The following is a 21,079-nucleotide window of genomic DNA, read 5'->3' as shown; positions in this document are numbered from 1 at the left end:
CCACACCTGGCTTCTTCACCTGTGGGTTCATCTGATACGAGCCACCAGGACAGCTGATGAAATTGAGGATTATTTATGCCTGTAATAAAGCCCTTTTGCAGGGAAAAACGAATTATGATTGGGTAGGCCTGGCTCCCAAGTGAGTGGGCCTGGCTTCCAAGTGGGTAGGCCTATGGCTGCTCCCCAGCCCAGTCATGTAAAACTCATAGATTAGGGCCTAATGAACTCATTTCAATTGACTGATTTCCTTATATGAACTGTAACTCAGTAAAATTGTTGAAATTGTTGCATGTTACATGATATTTTTGTTCAGTATACATACTTGCTAATTTCAATCTTCACAATGGGCTATTTTTATAACACATTCCATTGGACAACAAAAAAACATATCAAAGCATTATTGGAATACTAAACTTAAGTAAATGCAACCTTCAATAATTCAAGATAAAAAATAATTGTCGGGGGAAAATGTTTGGAATTACTCAAGACCATTTAGTTCAGTAAACATTTCAACAACATAAGTGACTGCCTGTACTCCTGCACACTGATACTACTTTCTTCTGACCTGAATTGTAGTTATCCAGTAGGTTCCAAATGGTTTCAAATGATGTCATACTGTTTGTAATGGCGTAGCAATGGGATGTTTTGATTGTCCCGCCCTTTGTATATATAGTTTCTTTCTTCGTATATATTTTCTACATTTGCACACAATGTACAGATTTTATTTTCCTTTGTGTTATTGGCTGTTTGTTTATATGTAACTCCGTGTTGTTTTTGGTCGCACTGCTTTGCTTTATCTTGGTCAGGTCGCAGTTGTAAATGAGAACTTGTTCTCAACTGGCCTACCTGGTTAAATAAAAGGTGAAATTAATCAAATCAAACCTGGAAATATTTAGTCCACCTGTAAAACAAGTCATCTATAAACAATTCCAGAATAATCATTAAAAATGCCCCTAAGAAAATGTATGAAATTATATTTTACCTAGTTTACTGTAATATACAGTATTTCCTCCTTTGCATTGGAAGTGCCAGCCACTGTTTAAGCAGATAGTTGTAATTTTTCCTCAGTGCCAACTAAACATAGTGTATTCGGAAAGTATTCAGACCCCTTCCCTTTCTCCACATTTTGTTACGTTACAGCCTTATTCTAAAATGTATAAAAAAATATTTTCCTTCCTCATCAATCCACACACAATACCCCATAATAACAAAGGGGAAACCGTTTTTAGAAATGTATATATAGATATAAAATGTAATTAATTTTTATTTATTTACATAAGTACTCAACCTTTGCTATGAGACTCGAAATTAAGCTCAGGTGCATCCTGTTTCCATTGATCATCCTTGAGCTGTTTCTACAACTTGCTTGGAGTCCACCTGTGGTAAATTTAATTGATTGGACATGATTTGGACAGGCACACACACCGGTCTATATCAGGTCCCACAGTTGACAGTGCATGTCAAAGCAAAAACCTCACTCTGACAGCGCTCCAGAGTTTCTCTGTGGAGATGGGAGTACCTTCCAGTAGAACAACCATCTCTGCAGCACTCCACCAATCAGGCCTTTATGGTAGAGTTGCCAGACAGAAGCCACTCATCAATAAAATTCACATGACAGCCCGCTTGGAGTTTGCCTAAAAGACTCTCAGACCATGAGAAACTAGATTCTATGGTCGGATAAAACTAAGATTGAACTCTTTGGCCTGAATGCAAAGCGTCACGTCTGGAGGAAACCTGACACTGTCCCTACGGTGGTGGCAGCATCATGCTGTGGGGATGTTTTTCAGTGGCAGGGACTGGGAGACTAGTCAGGATCAAGGGTAAAGATGAACGGAGCAAAGTACATAGAGCTCCTTGATGAAAACTTGCTCCTGAGCGCGAAGAACCTTAGACTGGGGCAAAGGTTCACCTTCCAACAGGGCAACGACCCTAAGCACACAGCCAAGACAACGCAAGAGTGGCTTCGGGACAGGTCTCTGAATGTACTCGAGTGGCCCAGCCAGAGCCTGGACTAGAACCCGATCGAACATCTCTGGAGACCTGAAAATAGCTGTGCAGGGACGCTCCCAATCCAACCTGACAGAGCTTGAGAGGATCTGCAGAGAAGAATGGGAGAAACTACCCAAAAACAAGTGTGCCAAGCTTGTAGCATCATACCCAAGAAGACTCAAGGCTGTAATTGCTGCCAAAGGTGCTTCAACAAAGTACTGAGTAAAGGGTCTGAATACTTATGTAAATTTAATTTCAGTTTATTTTTTTTGCTAAAATAAAAATAAAAACATTTTGCTTTGTTATTATGTTGTATTGTGTGTTGATTAATGGGGGGGGGCAATACATTTTAAAATAAGGCTGTCACAAAACGTGGAAAAAGTCAAGGGGTCTGAAAACTTTTCAAATGCACAGTAAATATATACATGCAAATACTAATACTACAGAGTTGACCTGAGCTTGACCTAAAAATCAGTGCATAAGTAGTCTAATGAGCAGGGAAAAACCAAAGTTGAAAATGAACACTAGTAAAATCTCTTATTTGGTTATCAGATATAATCTTACAAGAGACAGATAGATGCCCTATGCTTGCTTTCTTGGCAGTGTAGGGTGAGGCGTGGAAACACCACACTGCAACAATGTTCAATATGTCATCATACTTTTTTGTTTTTGCTAAAATACTGTGCGTTTTCTGGGTTCCATTAGTCTGTTTAGGGGAGGAAGAAATTGATCCTCTGTGGTATGGATTTGCAGCCTTGGGCAGAGAACAGCCTCTCCTCCTTGGGTACATATAGCATGGCCTTCGCCACTTCGTCCAGCGTTCCCTCGTCTGGCTCCAGACCCCGCGCTGCATAGGCATCACGGGCACAGAGCTTGACATGACGGTACTCCAGAGGTAGGAAGGGCACAAAGAAGTCAATAAGATGGCCTGACATCAGCTCACTCTGTGCAAAGCCTCCTGGAAAGCAGACAAATAGGTAAATCCACAATTGAACATGTTGCAGTTGCACTTAAATGTTACGGAATTCAAAATGTTAAGCCGTTTCTAATCTGTCTGTTTGAAAACGGAGTTTGTGTGTTCACAGTGTAGTGTAGCATCTTCAATCTTGCCTGTGAAAACATACATTATATGCTGAAATGTGTGTGAGTGATTGTAAAGCCACTGCTGTAAAGCCACTACCTTGAGATTCCATAGCTTCAGCACGAAGCCGGTGTTCCAAGTCCTCCATCCCAATGTCCTCTCTGTTCTGCCCTGAGTGCCAAAAGTCCAAGGCCACATCGTTGATGGTTGTCCCACCAATATTACTAAAGGAAATATTACAAAACATCTTAGTGATAGGAAAATCTCAGAGACATTTAGCCATGACGTGGACAGTTAAGTTTCCTTACATGAGTTAGTGGAAGAGTCCTTGCAAGAATTGGTAGGGTATGTATGGCTAACCTGAGGAATAAGAAGACAGCTCTCCTGTAGCTGACCCCATCTACATTGTCATAATGGTCCATATAGGGCTTGATGGCATCTATAAGGCCCGGATGCAGTTTCTCAGCCTCATCAAAGATGAAAAGTGTCTGTGGGCAACGAAGCACCATGTCCCGGATAGCTTCTCTGAGCTGGCCCTGGAAAGAGAGCTCTATGGTGAGCACAAAAATATCTCCTCTCTCCCATATTTGGTGTGCAACATATTGAAGATATTAAAATGCACATGTATTTCTCTACATGTTATTATAATTTGCTGAATTTCGACTTATATTTTTAAACTCCTACTCTGGTCTAGATCAAGTTGTGTCATCGAATCAATTGTGGCATTATCCTTTTCAAATAGTGACAGTGATATTGACAACATAAAGTAGTTCTGCACATGTTCCTGGCAGAGAGGAGTCAAGTCTGTGCCAGCTAGGCTCACCTTGTACGTGTCCACCAGTCTGGCATGGGGGAAGTGGAATGGGGCAATGAAAAGACGCACACACTCGCTCTTCACTCCATCCCGGTACATGTTGTCAGCTACAATCCGGGCCACAAAGTTCTTGCCGGTGCCAGACCAGCCATGAAAGGAGAGGGTCAATGGCTTATTGGATTCAGGGTTACTGATGAAGCCCTGTACAGCCTTCAAAACCACTGATTGGGCAAGGTGCTGCCCGTGAAGCTTTAGCTGTAGATCACTAGCCAAACCTGGGGGAAATCACATCAAATCCAGAGAAAATGAGGACTACACAAAAATAACATGCTGGTGGAATATACATGAATGATAATATCTGCTCAATATGACTTCATACCTGTAATATTATTTGTTATCCGACAATCCCCTGATTCACAGCACTGTCCCAGGCTGCAATACCACTGTGACAGCAAACTGATGTAGTCCTGAGGAAATCCTGCCCACAGGTCCCTCGTAGGTACTGAAAAGAGCACACAAATGTAATACAGTGAATACAGTTATACACATAGCTGTTGCAATAAATTTAACAACACTATCATTTCTGCTCAATACAAGTTGTGCAAGGAAAAAGCTGGCTCATAAATAAATAATCTTTTTCCTCTGCATTTTCTAATAATTGTTGCTCACCGTTTCTACATTGTAATAGAAATAGACCTATGTAAAAACGAATTTATACCACGCGAAAATGTGGACAGTGATAAATAACTACAAGCTCCAGTGCAGGTGTTTCTGATCCTAACTACACCCCAGACTGACGAGAGAACTGTCTCCCAATTTTAATATTTCTAATGAAAAGAAAAAAAATCACCTTTCAGGGAAATAAAAAATACCTCACCTTGCTCATTCGTATCATCTTGATTAGGTTGACACTCCCCTTCCCATATATTACAATAAATATAATTGAAGTAATACGTAGATGCATTTGAAATAGTGTCAAATTGAAAGAAATCTGCATTTGCAGACACAGCCCAAAGGAAGGGCAACAGTTGGTAGAGGAACATCAGTGATGTCGTATATTTGCGGTTATCAGAAAGCGGCGATCTTTGATTCTACCTATTCAAACCTCTCCACCGGCCTACGATGCAAGCAGGCAGTCCTGAAAAATGTATTCATGGTAAAACACAGGAAACGCGCTCCAGATTGTGACGTCATATCCTTACAAATTGTGAGTCACGAAGATTCACCCTGATAAGCCATGCACGCTCCAGTCAGTCCAAAACAATTGTACAATGCAAAGACAGTACAGTAATGCATGTTTATATATATTGTATAAGTATCATCAAGTGTTAATATATACTATGCATGTTCACAGCCCTCCCATACATTTGATAACTCAACCGTTCCGTTAAATTGAGGGATGGGGCTGTAAAAATATAAACACTCAAATTCATAGACTGAGCCATGCAAGGATGGATCATCTATGGTAATGTACAAACGATTAAACCAAGGGTATTGCGTTTCTGATTGGGTTGAAGCTCATGGGGTATACTGAACCAAACATATAAACGCAACAATTTCAAAGATTTTACTGAGTTAATATTAGGAAAGTAAATTGAAATAAATGCATTATGTTCTGATCTATTGATTTCACATGACTGGGAAAACACATGCACCTGTTGGTCAGATTCACATGTAACTGATGTGAAACGGCTAGCTAGTCAGCAATCAGTGACGTCACTTGCTCTGAGACCTTGAAGTAGTGGTTCCCCTTACTCTGCAAGGGCCGCAGCTTTTGTGGAGCGATGGGTAACGATGCTTCGTGGGTGATTGTTGTTGATGTGTGCAGAGGGTCCCTGGTTCGGGCGAGGGGACAGTCTAAAGTTATACTGTTACACACATACATATAGATAAAAATAGATAAGGCATCGAACTCGTCACGGTATCTGTCCGATCAAATGCAATTGCGTTCATAGCTTATGCCTGCCCATACCACCAAAGTGGGTCACTTTAAGTTATCTGCAAACCGCTGGCCCACATATCGTCTGCAGTGGTGAGACCAATTGAGTGTACTGACAAATTCTCGAGAACGACTTTGGAAGCAGTTTGTGTAAAATAAATTAACATTACATTTATCTGGCAACAGCTCGGTGGACATTCCTGCAGTCAGCATGCCAATTGCACTCTCCCTCAATTTAAGACAGTGACATTGTGCTGTGACAAAACTACACATTTTAGAGTGGCCTTTTGTCCCAATTTTTCTGCATCATTTTTGGACAGAAATTTTCTGATTTTTGCAATGTTGCGTAGCTGGAAAAAAGCTGTCCTTGAAACAGTCTTGATATGTTCGTCAAAAGAGATATCAAGGTCCAGAGTAACGCCGAGGTCCTTCAGTTTTATTTGAGACGACTGTACAAACATTAAGATTAATGGCTGGGAGTCCCAGAGAAGAGGTTAAAACACAACTGATGGCCTCTTCTACTCTTGCAGGGCTCCAGAGAAGAATCTGTCATATTTTCATAAAATGGAAAACAAACCACGGGGCGTGGCTCTGTTGCAACCTGCAATGTGTGAGATGTTTGGTGTGGCATTCTTTTATGTTTAAACACACAAAACTAAGTTTTGTACACTTACTTTACAAACAATCTGCCAATGATGGATTTACAGTGGTGGGGTGTTGGACTGATCTTGTTGATTGTGTACATACAGTGATCATTAAAATGCAAATCAATTTAACATTTTTGACATGCGCTTTTCTGGATTTTTTTGTTGTTCTTCTGTCTCTCACTGTTAAAATAAACCTACCAAACAAATTAGACTGATCATTTATTTGTCAGTGGGTAAATGTACAAAATCAGCAGGGGATCAAATACTTCCCCCCCCTCACTGTACCCGCTACAAAGCGACGAAATTATGAAAATGCTGCTGGCAGCGGAATCCAATACTGTAGGGAGTTGGTACTATAATGCAATTTAAACACAAACGCGATGGATATCCCAATGGCCCATCTAATCCCCAATTGTCTGCGAGTGGATTACAAACCCAAATGCTGGGGAATCAGACAGATTAAAAATAATTGAAGAACCAACTCCCCTTACCTACCATCTTGCTGATCAATGCCCAGTCACTGAGGGGGAAAGCTGATAAACTGTCAGCAAATCTGCGCTTCCAACACGAATACCGGGAGGCCTGTTTGCTGGCGTTTACTGAGACTTGGGTAGATGAGAGTCCCAGACATGGAAGTGGAGCCGGCCAACTTCACTCTGGTCAGAGCGGACCGTGATCTGACCTTCACAGGGAAACATCACGGCGGGGGCGTCTGCCTGCTTGTCAGGGACCAGTGCAGTACATCAATCCTGGTACTCTGTACCCGGACATTGAACTGCTTTCTGTGTCACTGTGATCCTATTATCTGCCCTGTGAGTTCCCCCAATTGTTTGTTACCGTTGTGTACATTCAACCAAAAGCTAATATAACAAAAAGGCACCAGAGATTATTTATAATCTGTCACAGAAACTGGAATCCATCTCCCCGAAGCATCCCAATGTTAGGAGATTTTAACAACTGTACTTTGCACAAAAGTCCTGCGCACGTACCACCAGTATGTCAAATTTCACACTAGGAAAAATAGACTTGATCTGTGCTATGGGACAATAGCAAATGCATTCTCTGCCACCACCAGATCTCCCCTGGGGACATTAGACCATAATGTTGTCTACCTCAGGCCAACCTACTATCGGCTCCAAGGAGAGGGAGAAACCCACAGTTAAAACTGTCCAGATCTTTAAGGACAACAGTATCACTCTTCTCCAGGGGTGCTTTGACTGTACTGTGTGGGAGGTATTTGAGGACAGCAGCTCTGATCTTGATGAACTCAGATCTTGTTTCAGACTATGTAAATGTCTGTGTTGAGTCTGTTGTGCCTACTAAAACCTATAAAATCTTCCCTAACAATAATCCTTGGGTATCAAAAAAATCTAAAATCACTACTGTGTAGGGTGCTGTCTTTCGGATGGGACGTTAAACGGGTGTCCTGACTCTCTGAGGTCATTAAAGATCCTATGGCACTTATCGTAAGAGTAGTGGTGTTAACCCCAGTGTCCTGGCTAAATTACCAATCTGGCCCTCAAACCATCATGCTCACCTAATAATCCCCAGTTTACAATTGGCTCATTAATCCCCCTCCTCTCCCCTTTAACTATTCCCCAGGTCGTTGCTGCAAATGAGAACGTGTTCGCAGTCAACTTACCTGGTAAAATAACAGATATATATATATTTTTTAACTTAATAGGAAGGCAGTTTATGCTGAGGGTGTTGTACATCTTTTAAAGCCTGTCTAACGTGAGATCAAAAGACAGCTACTGGTGGACAAAGAGGCATACAAGCAAAGGGTGGAGAGGATCCTCTCAGGAAACTCAAGGGTGGCCTGGCAAGGGATTAAATCCATAGCTAGTGCCCCCCACATAGGCAGGGGAAAACCAGTGCTGACCTTGGGAGACATGAGGGCCAGAACATGGCAACTGAACTGAATGTTTTCTCAAGATTTGAAATCAGACAACTTTGTGTCGGAAGTAAAACAAATGGAAGCATCATTACAAATGTTTGTTGTTAAACAGGCTGATGTTTTGAAGTAGTTCAGGGGATGTAAGGCACACAAAAGCCCAGGCCCAGACAAAAGTGGACATGTGTTAAAGCACTGTGCTGAACAATTGGCTGTTTTTTTACAGACATTTCCCAATCCTCGCTCGACCAGCAACACGTGCCATTCCTAAAGCATCTAATCGCTCTGTGCTGAATAACTAACGCCCTGTAGCCTTGACAACCTTCATAATGAAATGCCGTGAGAAAAGTAATGTTCTCAGCACCACCCAGAAGCTCCTTGAACCGTTTCAGTTTTCCCATGACTCTCAACATGGTCTAGACATCTACAGGGTGCTTACATCCCATGTCAGGGTTTTGTTTGTTGACTTTTCTTCTGCCTTCTACACAATCCAGCCTTACATTCTGGCAGAGACTCTTTCGGGACTTCTCCTTAAATTGGGGGCTGGTTTTGTGGCTGTTGGACTTCCTGATCCAGTGGTCACAACGGGTCAAAATAGGTCCCCACTTATCGGACATACGCACCACCAACACAGACTCTCCTCAGGGATGTGTTCTGTCCCCAGTCCTGTACACTAACAGTTGTACTAGTTCCCATCCTGACAGACACCTCATTAAGTTGTTGACACTGCCTTGATTAGCCTGTTGCATGATGACGAGGAACACCATGGCCCGGTCCTACATGACTTTGTAGAGTGGCGTGACAAATCACACTTGGTTCTCAATACCAACAAGACCAAAGTAATGTGCATAGACTTCAGGAAGTGTACAACACCTACCTCTGCAACATCTATCAGAGGTCAGAATATAGAGAAATACAAATACCCGAGTGTCCTCTTACACAATAAGCTTCAGTGGAGTAAATGTTACAGACCAGATCTACAAAAAGTCAACAGAGACTGTACTTTCTCAAAAAGCTGGTAACTTTTAATGTTGACTGTACTATACTCTGTCAGTATAGTACTGACTATCCTACCCCTACCGATACTCGACTTCGCCGATGTCATTTACAAAATAGCCTCCAACACTACTCAGCAAACTGGATGCACTCTATCGCAGTGCCATCCCTTTTTGTCACCAAAGCCCCATATACTACCCACCTCTGCAACCTTTATGCTCTCGTTGGCTGGCCCTCGCTTCATATTCTTCGCCAAACCCACTAGCTCAAGGTCATCTATAAGTCTTTGCTAGGTAAAGCCCCGCCTTATCTCAGCTCACTGGTCACCATAGCAACACCCACCCGTAGCATGCGTTCCAGCAGGTATATTTCGCTGGTCATCCCCAAAACCAACACCCACTTTGGCTGCCTTTCCTTCCAGTTCTCTGCTGTCAATGACTGGAACGAATTGCAACAACAAAAAATCACTGAAGCTGGAGACACATATCTCCCTCATTAACTTTAAGCAACAGCTGTCAGAGCAGCTTCATGATCACTGCACCTGTACGCAGCCCATCCAACTACCTCATCCTCATATTATTTATTTTTGCTCTTTTTCACCCTAGTGTCTCTACTTGCACATTCATCATCTGCACAATTATCACTCCAGTGTTAAAGCTAAATTGTAATAATTTTGCCACTATGGCCTATTTATTGCCTTACCTCCCTAATCTTATTACATTTGCACACACTGTATATAGACCTTTCTATTGTGTTATTGACCGTACGTTTATTTATTCCATGTGTAACTCCGTGTTGTTTTTGTAGCACTGCTTTGCTTTATCTTGGTCAGGTCGCAGTTATAAATGAGAACTTGTTCTCAACTGGCCTACCTATTTAAATAAAGGTGAAATATATTTTTAATGCAAGGTACATGGAGTCAAACAGACAGGCCTGGATGAGATCTTTAAGGTCAGGGCACTCCACAAGGCTCACAAAAGAATTTGAGACCCAAGCTACCCAGACTTTGAAATACTCCCCTCTGGGCGCAGGTATAGGACACCCCTCAGCAGGAAAAACAGAACTAGACAATAATTTGTGCCAGGAGTGATATACCTCCTAAATAGCTCAGGCTAATGTTCCTATCGACTCAGTAGGGCCAGCAGGTTAGTCTCTTTTTATTATATATGCCATTTAGCAGACGCTTTTATCCAAAGCAACTTACAGTCGTGTGCGCATACATTCTACGTATGGGTGGTCCCGGGGATCGAACCCACTACCCTGGCGTTACAAGCGCCATGCTCTACCAACTGAGCTACAGAAGGACCATATTGGTATGTAACTCTTATGAAAGTTGCATTGTCAATTTGTTTTGTATTTAAACATGTACATGACACTGCAACAAAATGCCCCCATGGGGACAATACAGTCAGTAAAGTAAAGCCTGTCATTCCAAAAGAATTTGAATTCATAAAATGTGAGATTAAACCTTAAACACTTTTGCAATTACTCAGGTGGAAGAGATGGCTGAGAAACATCAGGAGTAGGGACATCCGTCTGCAGAAGTCCGTTGAGGACGTGAAGAAAGGGGGTTATTCTGTGTGAGAGGAGCACTTTGAAGAGTTTTATTCTGATTAAGGTACAGCTACTAACTTTGTCAATAAAAATACATTTCAGTAAATCCTTTTCTGGTAAAAATGTCTCTTTCAACAGGGTTCACAGAAGACGCTGTACTCCGAGGCAGTACCTACCAGAATAAATTGCATGAATCCACCCCCTCAATCTGCCACAAATGCACAGCGTTGTAGAAATAGAAGTGATCCAACTACAAAATACGTAGCGATTAAAGATGCATCATTATTTTTTTATATTAATACAACAGGTTTAAAGTCTTGAAAGTTCTATTTTTGAAGGAGAGGACAGGGAAGCAGATGTAGGAGTTTTAGGTGAGACAGACCGAGAGAACAAGAGAGTGAAGGAGAGTGTAGACCCAGCTCCAGCAGAGGAAGCAGTAGATGCTGAATTTAGTTCAGGTGGTCTGCAGGAGGTGGTCTGTTAGGTGACAGAGGTGGCAGGAGGCATCCTCACAAGCATACAGGAGGCGGCTCAGGTGACAGAAGAAGGCGTCCTTATGAGCATACAGGAAGCTCAGGTGTCAAAGCAAGCAGCATGTAACACAGATGTCATGCAGGAGGAGGCCATCATCCAATTGAAGGAAGTCTAAAGTATAATAATAATAATAATAATACAACCACAGTGATTAATTGTTCACACATTGAAACAAAAATATGTTTCGTTTTTAAGAGAATACGGCTCCTGGAAAATAAGGTGTCAAAATCCGCAAGACTAAAAGCCATCAAAACCAAGTATACTGTTGTCTTATAGACTGGAATAACACATATGTTGACTTCTAATAGACAGCATTAGGATTGGTTATACAATTAGGGTGATTTTCATCATGCATTTATCCTCTTTATAAATGTGTAGAACAAAACAGGATCCAATGTTGGAGGCCATGGAGTCGCTACCTCCACATCTAAAATAACTTCTTCAAACTACAGTGCAGTGTGCAGAGAAATAAGAAAGGGTGGAGGTTCTCTGTGATTGACATCATTGACAGCTTAACCATCAAGTGAGATGTTGCCAATCAGGCAATGGTTGTTATGGTTAGGAGTGTCACTTCGAAATGGAAACAGGTTATTATGTGACTGAGCTGTCAGACAATACATGACTACAGTTTAACATTCTAAAATTCCACTCTCAAGACACTTCATTTACTTACCCCTGCCTTGTTGACATCTCCCACGCAGGCATTTGGCTATTTCCTGGCTAAATCGGCAACGCCAGCCCAAGAGACTGCTGATATTGTGGCTGAGGCAATAAAGAGACAAAAAAAAAAAACATAGGACTGACTAAGTAACAATGTCTATACACAATAGTCTAGTTACATCCCTCCTATATATTTGGAATTTACAGTAATTACTTTAAATGCGACAGGTCATCAATGTTGTGTGTGACCAGTCACCCGGTAATATGAAGTCTATGAAACTCCTTGGGGCAAGTCTAAATGCTGAGGAACACACCGACGGTGCGCACTGCAATCACAGTTGAAGACACAAACTCCCCATCATCTTTGATGTTCAACACTTGTTCAAATCAGTGAAGAACAACTTCAAGTGTCATGGGATCAAGGTAGATTCAAAGATTATTACATGGAGAATATACAATTTAACAAAAATAATTGACTGTCATTCCTTTTAACTCACCAGATCAGAGATGATTAAATAATTTGGGACCATCTGGTGTCGTTTTACAAGATGGCACACAATCAGGAAGTCACCAAAGCTGACGGACAAACACAATCTGACACCCTTCACAAACATGCGAGTGAAGCTGGCAACACAGGCGTTTAGCCACATAGTCTCTACAGGTGAAGAAGTACAGCAACATAAATATCTACAATAATTTACCAATTCATACACTTTTTACAATGAAGACACTACACTAACCTGTTATTGCTTGAAAATACTGTACTTAAAAAAATAATAATATATATATATATAAAAATAGGCAAGTCAGTTAAGAACAAATTCTTATTTACAATGACGGCCTACCCCAGCCAAACCCGGACGACGCTGGGCCAATTGTGCACGCCGCCTTTTGGGACTTCCAATCACGGCCGGATGCGATTCAGCCTGGATTCAAACCAGGGACTGTATTGACAACTATTGCACTGAGATGCAGTGACCGCTGCGCCACAAACTATACAAATATTAATAAATGTTGGCATGAAAAGAAGCTACATCATAAAACATGATGTAGTAGTACTAATGAATACTTTACTTACTCAAGGGATGCAAACGACGATGCAGCTAGGCTAACTGCCTACGGAGGTGGAATGCACAGCCCAGTTACTGAAAAAAATGAACAAGCCGTTTGACATTCTGAAGTCAAGGCATGTTCAATCAAATGTAAATGCAATCAGTACAGGGTGTATTACACAGTTTAAAACCTTGCACATAGAAATCACTATCAGACCAACACATGCTTTTTCCTTCTAGATCTTGCTGGGATAGAAATCCATGGAGGGCTCTCAGACAAGAGAACAGCTTCAAGCTGGATTTCCTTCGGGAAGCAATACAATGGATTGAAACATGGAAATGTAAGTTGATTTAAAACAAATATATTAAATAAGACATGCTTCTTCCACCTCAAACTAGACTAGGACCCACTCACTGACACGCTTTGCAAAAACAAAGATATTTCTCCTGTTATGCAGGACTATTTGGACTCCCATTCTGACCACTAAACACACTATTTCACCAGTGGAGGCTGCTTAGGGGAGGATGGCTCAAAATAATGGCTGGAATGGAACCAATGGAATGGCATTGAACACATGGAAACTATGTGTTTAATGTATTTGATACCATTTCACTCCAACCATTACCACGAGTCAGGCCTCTCCAATTAAGGTACCAGCAACCTTTAAGGTACAACCAAAATATAAACCAATGTATTTTTAGGTTAGGAACTACTCTACCATGCCAGCAAGGCTTCAAAGTAACCCTACCGAGTGTCCTAAAAATAAGGAATGAAGCAGAGGAAAATGCTTTAAAATGTCTGTGCACAGCCAAACTTAATCAGGACAGTTTAGAGGTAAGTTGTAATGTAATATCATGTTTGTTAATGTAGGGTAATCATGAGTCTTGCATTTAATTAGAGGTCCCAAACCCAACCACGGTCCAATACATGTAGTACTAGGCTAACGCGTACAAAGCAGAAAGACGACCATTTCCAAATAATCTATGGGACCCGCAGCACTACAGATGCTGACCGCGCCGCAATGATCGGTCAGGACCCGCAGCCCTCTACATCGAATCACTCACCCATTATGCTAGTTGTTGTTGGTGCTCAGTCTCCAATGTTCTCCGTCATGTTTTCTTGGGCCTTCCTCTTCATCTCCTGCATTCACCTGCAGATGACAACATAAAAGGAAATTAGATGAAAGATCAGAGGGTACTTCAAACATTTATCGTAACGTTTCAGATGTATTTTTTTTCCTTCCAGAATCGGTTCTCAGTTATTAGGGGGAAAGGTGGGAACAGATTCAACCCCTCTGCCAAATAGTTTTCTGCTGCACTTAAGTGCTTCAATTGCGAACATCCTCACTTGTGCAAGTAACACAAACTGCCAGACCGATCCAGATGACGACCTACTAATCCACCGCAAAAACACCACTTCTCCTACCCCTCTTGTTTCCGGCTTTAGTCCAAATGATGCGGGCCAACTCAGAGGATCCTCCACCGATCATCGCCAGTTGCATCTTCCCACTGATCCAGACAGTGACCCTACAGCAATTAGAACGGGAAACAACTTCAATATGACACAAACAAATTTAAAGAGGTGTTTGTATTACTCACAAATATTATTTCCCCAATAAAGATCAACACTGCCGAAGGGGCTGCAGATGGTAATTGTTTGAAGGATGAGATCCTGAGCGATGTAAGCGGATGGCTTGCACATGAGGTGCAGAAAAAGCCAATCCTCCATGACTGCAAGGCATGCGAGAGGCTGTTGGTCCACATCGGTTCTGAGCAGAACTATGCCAAACGATCTGACGCAACAACCTAAATCAAAAGGAAGCGATACACTGAGGACGCTAGGGTGGTGGAGTCATCTCAACTGCTTAAGATAATGGTAACAAAAATGGACATAATTGTCAAACACCTTCGTCTGAGGAAAAACTGGCATTGTGTCAGGAGTGAGAGTCCTTTGATTGCATCCTGGAAGGCCATGTCGAGCATGCCCAACCCCCCAAATATGTTTTTATACACCATGTGTAGAATGCCAGCGCAATTTAGAAAATTTAAACGTGACGTTAACGAACCAAAAACCATAGCACAGCGTAAACTGAATTGTTTCACCGGATAATTTGTTGGGCTGCCTGAACCCCCCGTATCACTATCCCGGTGAATAGAAAATCTAAATAGAGAACGGGCGAAATATAATTACATATAATTTGTAGACTGCAAATTGACCGCAAGAAGCCCTAACAGATGTGACTAAAATAATCATTAAAATCTTGCTTTCATTTGCATATGTTGAGGTACCTCTACGCATGGGAATACTTGAACAGAATTTTGCAATAAAAACTTGGGAGGTGATATTTCCTGGTGTTTAAATATTTTGTCCAACAAGAAAAATGTATTGACTTCTTGGGGGGGGGGGGCTCAACACACAAATTCAATCCTGCATTGTCCCGTCAGCCTAGTAATGGGTCTGTTCAACACGATTGTCAAGTAATTTCGGTTCTAATTTGTAATTTCAACCAGGGAAGTCAATATTTTTTTAAATGTACAATGACGGCCTACTCCGGTCAAACCCTAACGACGCTGGGCTAATTGCGCGCCGCTCTATGGACTCCCAATAACGGCCAGTTGAGATACAGCCTGGAACCGATCATGGGTGTGTGACGCCTCTAGCATCGATGTCGTTACAGTGCCTTAAACAGCCACTAGGGAGCCCAAACATTGCAGCAAGCTAACCGCCATTTTGCGGGAAAATCTGCAGTATGTAGATACTGCTACTCACGCCCATGTGAAATGTATTAAGAGTAATGGTTAGATATGGTGGATTTTACTAATGCTGCAAGTTAAACACCCTATCCCTTGTGGGATTCTGTATTTTACATTATAGCCATTACCAGACGATTAAATATTATCCGATGTTGGCTGTGTGAAGTATCTGCATTTGTGCACTTGATCATGATTAAACTGCTTGCTACATCTACTTGCCTGTGTGTGACAAGAACTGAGTATCATTGTGTGACCTGCATGTTGCAAAACTGCAGATAACAGCCCAACATATGTTTTGTCCTTGTTTGTAACAATATTGAGCACATGGTGTGACTTGCTGTATCTTACAAAGTTGTGGTTAAGCAGGCATAGGGATGTGTGGTCATCGAGGTTTAACTGAGATGGAAAAATACTTAACACAATAGCAGGAACTGAGCAACTGTTATAACTAGGCTGCGATACCAGAATAGTAAGAATCTATACATCCACGGAGGGAGGACTCCAAAAAGCGCCAAGAGGGGAGGGGGAATCCGCCTGCGATAAGGCTGAGCAAATTCAAGCCACGCCCAGCCCCTGTAATAGGCCGAGACGGGTTGGAACTGTCATCACGGTTTTTATTTAACCAGGTAGGCAAGTTGAGAACATGTTCTCATTTACAATTGCGACCTGGCAATATATTTAAGAACTGTTTACATACACATCCTGTCAGTTCCTTGTTCTGCCCTGCGTGGCAATACTTTGTCCTCAATTTACGCCCACTGTATGCTAGCAAATCAGCTAACGTTAACTTCAGCAGTAGCTAGGCACGGTACTTCTAGTTGCCACCCCTACAACATTACGTGGAATAAGTTTGCGCATTGGCACAACTTTCACATTCGTTTTTACTTACTCTTGAAGTACAAATTGCTTTCTCATCTTTGTGGCATTGATTTTTCAACGTTTTTTACGTTAGCTGCAGTCTGATCTGGAATCAAGACTTTATTTGAACGATTTATTACTCACTAAGCCAGCTAATAAAACAAGTCTTAATAATTTAACACAAGTCAAGACAAGGATAAGTGCACACATTTTATTGATAATGAAAATCAGTAACCACCTGGGATAAAATATATCTGAAATCATGGATGTCTCCCACTGCATCTCTTGATAGCGTCATCATTTCTGAAGAATGGCAGAGAATTTAGCTAAATGCATTCACAAACGCACTCAGTACCACATTTTTAACAACCTCAGATATAAATGGAACGGTATGGTATAATCATAAAATCATTTGGCAGAATCTCTTCATCATAGGTTGAGAATAACAGGCAACTGCACATGTCTAAATCTTACCTCATTCTTAGCTACACTGGCAGTAGTAAATTCACTGGCCACCTAGAGAGAGATTAAGTTAATTGAGACAAATTACAATCATGGGCAATGCAATACACTTCCAGGTTCCTCAGTTTTGGTAATGTCCACATAAACAATTCAGGTCAGACATTTGTAAGCATCACTGAAACCAGTTGAGTAGATTACCCAAATCTATGTATACCAACCTGACAGGGACAGCTCTACATTAGTTCCAATCCTTTATGCCAGTATCCACTGCGCCTGCAAATATGTGAAAATTATCACAATGACACTCAAAATGCAATGGGAAAGGGCATCAAATTTTGAACTGAGTGTAATAATGTACTGAACCAGACATGTCGGTCATCCTTTAGTTGTAAATGCAAAAGAGCACATGTGTAACTCACTTCAGCCAGCCTTCTTGCAACACCAAGTCCTGTTTCTGCATCTATTGGGTCTGAATAGAGTTTTAATTAACAAACTGCTCAAGGTTTCCAAACAAAGAAAATTAAATAACCTCAATCTAATCAGAGTGTGTAACAATATTGTCCTCAAAGAGATCAGAGACCTGATTCAATGTCATCCTTTCAGATTGCACCGCCGTTACCCTTCACTTTATTTAGATACTTTGTAGCTTACCCTAAATTAAAAGCAAAACTTGACTTGAGACTCCAGGATCCCATCACAGCATGAGGTCAGAAACTTGAGTTCTGCAAAGATAGATGGTCAGGGTTGCATAGGCAAAAAAAGTATACATGTGCTTTGCAATCAAGGATACATCAGATAGGAGCGAAAGACAATGCTGAGTATTCATCACAGAGTATCAGCTGAACTATGCTGTCATCATTGTATCAAGTATTAAGTCTGAATTAAATAAAGCAACAAACCTTTGTCAAAGTTTCAGTCACATGACTAATTTCCACTAGTTCTGAAAAAGGAAAGGTCACATGAACTTCATGCAGTGAGTTGAACCTACTAAAATGGATAGAGATCCTATCGAACAGCAACACTGCTTATTCTTCATGGTGCATCTGCTGACCAACACATTCATTGTATCACATGGGTAGCCTAGAGGCTAGAGCATCAGACAAGTAACCAAAAGGTTGCAAATTCATGTCCCCGAGCTGACACGGTACAAATCTATCACGCAGTTTAACCCACTGCACCTAGGCAGTCATTGAAAATAAGAATGTTCTTACAACACCTTCCTAGTTAAATAAAACATGATAAAATATCATTGCGCCTGTTGGAGGGCAAAGTGTAGTAGCTTACCACAGCAACAGTTTCAGATATTGGCATTCCCAGAGTAGACCATCTGCAGATATGAAATAAAGCCATCATTTATTTCTCAGGAGACAGGACAGGCTTCTTTGAAAGCAGCTGCACTGCATCAGTAAAAACGTTTCTTTCATTATTTTTCAGAGAGATTCCCAATGTTATTTTAACAATCATCATTTACAGTACAAGGCACTGAAACTCCTATGAAATACATTAAACATACCCAATGCCACAACTTGTCTGCCGCTGTAAAGGAATAAATATAAAATTAAACTTCAAAATATCTGCACAGGTAACGCAAAACACGTGCTGTGCCTCAGAACATGCAATTGGTGGTTGCAGATTCATCATCCAGACAGATCAAGAGTAGCAAATGGAATCATCAGTGGCACAGGGCTCAAATTCTTCGATTTAACAAGTGGATGCGGGGTAACACTAATCATGCATACCTCATTTTGAATCTTCCAACTTGTGCTTTGCGTCTCAGCCAATACCTGCGAAACACAACACTGTCATTTGATAAAACGTCAATTGAATAACTAGGACAGTGAAGTAATAGTGACACTAGGCAATTAAGTATGATAGTCAGAATGGTTGGCGTTTCCTCAATGCAACTCAGATGTCCCTACCAACACTTATTTCATCATGTAAGAAAGGGAGGCCCAGCTTGCGGGGTAGTCGTCGACTGCGTTGTAGTTAATGTTCGGCTCCATATATTAAAAGCTTAAAAGTGAGTTAAACTTGATTCCTGGTTTCTAACGCGATCCTCGAGTACCCGCCAACAGAATACTACATTAACTAACCAGGCCCTCAATGAGTTAAATCAGGTGATTTTTTTTCCAGAGCTACAATATAGCCTGTTTGGGGGGTACTTTAGGACTGGAGTAAGGTAGCCCTGTCCTAGAAGATAGTTGTGCTCGAGCGAAGGGAGAACTTGTTCACCACACGTGGTGCTAACTAAAGCTAGCCAGCGCAACACGAACTAGCTAGGTTATTTCGCAAGATTATGACAAATTTACCAGACATACCTAAACTATGACGGTAAATACAAATTGATACATGACTGAAAGCATCTGCATTAAATACATAACCTTGGACTAGAAAGAAACTGCAAGACAAACACCATACCTTTCTTCATGATCGGAGAGGAGAAGGAGACCGATGAAAGGGTGGAGGCTGAATTTATATGGAATGTATTCGCATTGGTTTATGGGAAAAGTCAGTATCTTCTTCTGTGATTGGCCAAACACGATTTTTTTGGGGAAGCCCCTCGCGGCGGCACTCGGAACGGTTAGCTGGGGGCGGGTCGAACCCACCCACCACACTTTTTCATTTGCGCGCAGGCTTTCCAAACAGTCAATGAGGTGTTCTTATTAAACCCACCGCTAAAAGGAATCATTTTTTTTGTCAAATTAACATTAGATTAGATTTTTCGTAGCATGTTAGGAGAATGTACGCAGCAGGTAAGGGAAATTCGGTTAGGAAAAGGGCAAGGGTTAGCAAAAATACTACAAATGTCATTTTTAGACGATTACATTGAAATTGTTTTTTTAGTTTTGTAATAAGCCTTGCTTCCCGTTTATGGATAGAAAGAAGCTTGTTCGGGCCACTTTTCTCTCTATAATTGATTATGGTGACTTGCTTTATGCAGCCTCCTCTTTTTTTACAGAGACTGGACTCTGTTTATCATGCATTTTTACGCTTTATTACAAATGCCATATCACTCACCCACCATTGCACCGTGTACCAAATGTTGGGTTGGACCTCACTTTATATGCGCAGAAATAAAATCAAATTGTTTTTGTCACATGCGCAGGGTACAACAGGTAGACTTTACAGTGAAATGCTTACTTACAAGCCCTTAACCAACAATGCAGTTCAAGAAATATAGTTAAGAAAATATTTGCTAAATAAACTAAAGTAAAAAAAATATAATAAAACGTAACACAATAAGATGACATAATAATTACTCGGCTATACCAGTACCGAGTCAATGTGCAGGGGTACAGGTTAGTCGAGGTAATTTGTACATGTAGGTAGGGATAAAATGACTATGCACAGATAATACACAGCAAATAGCAGCAGTGTAAATACAAATAGTCAGGGTGGCCATTTGATAAATTATTCAGCGCAGACGTGGGTGACCAGGGAGTACGGGGGGGGTCCAAGTGGGTCTACTCTAGGGTTTCCGGGATGATAGTGTTGATGTGAGCCATGACCAACCGTTCAAAGCACTTCATGACTACCAACGTTATTTAGGCAGGTTATCTTCGCATTTTTGGGCTACATTTATGTGTTCATCTACGAAGCCCCTTTGGGTAAACTCCCTCTTTACCTCTGTAGTCTGGTCTCCTTCACCAGCAACAGTTACCATACCCGGTCTGCTAGGTGGTTGCTACTTAAAGTCCCCAGGACATTTACAGTATTAGGCAAGACTGCCTTCTAGTCCTGTGCACCAGATGCATGTAATAGTCTGCAATCCATGCTTCATCTAGATATGTTAGTGCCACTGAATGAATTTACATTTTGATGGGAGAGTCTGTTACAGAGGAGTG

At 41.4% G+C, this 21,079-nt stretch overlaps 1 protein-coding gene and 5 non-coding genes across 24 annotated transcripts; all 6 read right to left on the bottom strand.

Moving 5' to 3' along the window:
* Window positions 1–272: 272 nt before the first annotated feature.
* Window positions 273–19,769, bottom strand: LOC118359128 (torsin-1A-like). 19 transcript variants are annotated; one of them, XR_004820606.2, is made up of 16 exons: window positions 19,653–19,767; window positions 18,974–19,018; window positions 18,748–18,770; window positions 18,519–18,561; window positions 18,134–18,174; window positions 17,886–17,956; window positions 17,654–17,703; window positions 17,453–17,507; window positions 17,247–17,288; window positions 16,804–17,075; window positions 14,587–14,687; window positions 14,226–14,311; window positions 13,187–13,253; window positions 12,323–13,034; window positions 12,122–12,210; window positions 4,372–4,386 (listed from the first exon to the last, which is right to left on the bottom strand). XR_004820606.2 is itself a non-coding variant. In XM_052480419.1 (13 exons), the coding sequence occupies exons 8-13, from the start codon at window positions 4,925–4,927 to the stop codon at window positions 2,700–2,702; spliced, it is 1,104 nt and encodes a 367-aa protein (XP_052336379.1). In that variant the 5' UTR covers window positions 4,928–11,559; window positions 12,122–12,210; window positions 12,323–12,434; window positions 12,606–13,034; window positions 13,187–13,253; window positions 14,226–14,311; window positions 14,587–14,687; window positions 16,804–16,822; the 3' UTR covers window positions 273–2,699. The 19 variants fall into 19 exon arrangements, 16 of the variants coding, with proteins under 16 accessions (XP_052336379.1, XP_052336378.1, XP_035593287.1 ...); XR_008080159.1 differs by having other exon boundaries at window positions 12,122–13,034; window positions 19,653–19,769; XR_004820608.2 differs by lacking the exon at window positions 12,323–13,034 and having other exon boundaries at window positions 19,653–19,750.
* Window positions 17,140–17,210, bottom strand: LOC118359399 (small nucleolar RNA SNORD47). The gene has a single exon (XR_004820653.1). It is a non-coding gene; the product is annotated as a small nucleolar RNA SNORD47 (small nucleolar RNA).
* LOC118359405 (small nucleolar RNA SNORD78) lies at window positions 17,352–17,415 on the bottom strand. Its single transcript, XR_004820659.1, has one exon. It is a non-coding gene; the product is annotated as a small nucleolar RNA SNORD78 (small nucleolar RNA).
* On the bottom strand, window positions 18,018–18,101 carry LOC118359401 (small nucleolar RNA snR60/Z15/Z230/Z193/J17). The gene has a single exon (XR_004820655.1). It is a non-coding gene; the product is annotated as a small nucleolar RNA snR60/Z15/Z230/Z193/J17 (small nucleolar RNA).
* Window positions 18,630–18,709, bottom strand: LOC118359397 (small nucleolar RNA SNORD79). Its single transcript, XR_004820651.1, has one exon. It is a non-coding gene; the product is annotated as a small nucleolar RNA SNORD79 (small nucleolar RNA).
* LOC118359400 (small nucleolar RNA SNORD74) lies at window positions 19,101–19,180 on the bottom strand. The gene has a single exon (XR_004820654.1). It is a non-coding gene; the product is annotated as a small nucleolar RNA SNORD74 (small nucleolar RNA).
* Window positions 19,770–21,079: the final 1,310 nt, after the last annotated feature.

Source organism: Oncorhynchus keta, chromosome 26 (genome assembly GCF_023373465.1).
Source record: "Oncorhynchus keta strain PuntledgeMale-10-30-2019 chromosome 26, Oket_V2, whole genome shotgun sequence".
Taxonomy (NCBI): domain Eukaryota; kingdom Metazoa; phylum Chordata; class Actinopteri; order Salmoniformes; family Salmonidae; genus Oncorhynchus; species Oncorhynchus keta.
The sequence above is the reverse complement of the archived record's forward strand: the minus strand, read 5'-3'. Positions and strand labels throughout refer to the sequence as shown.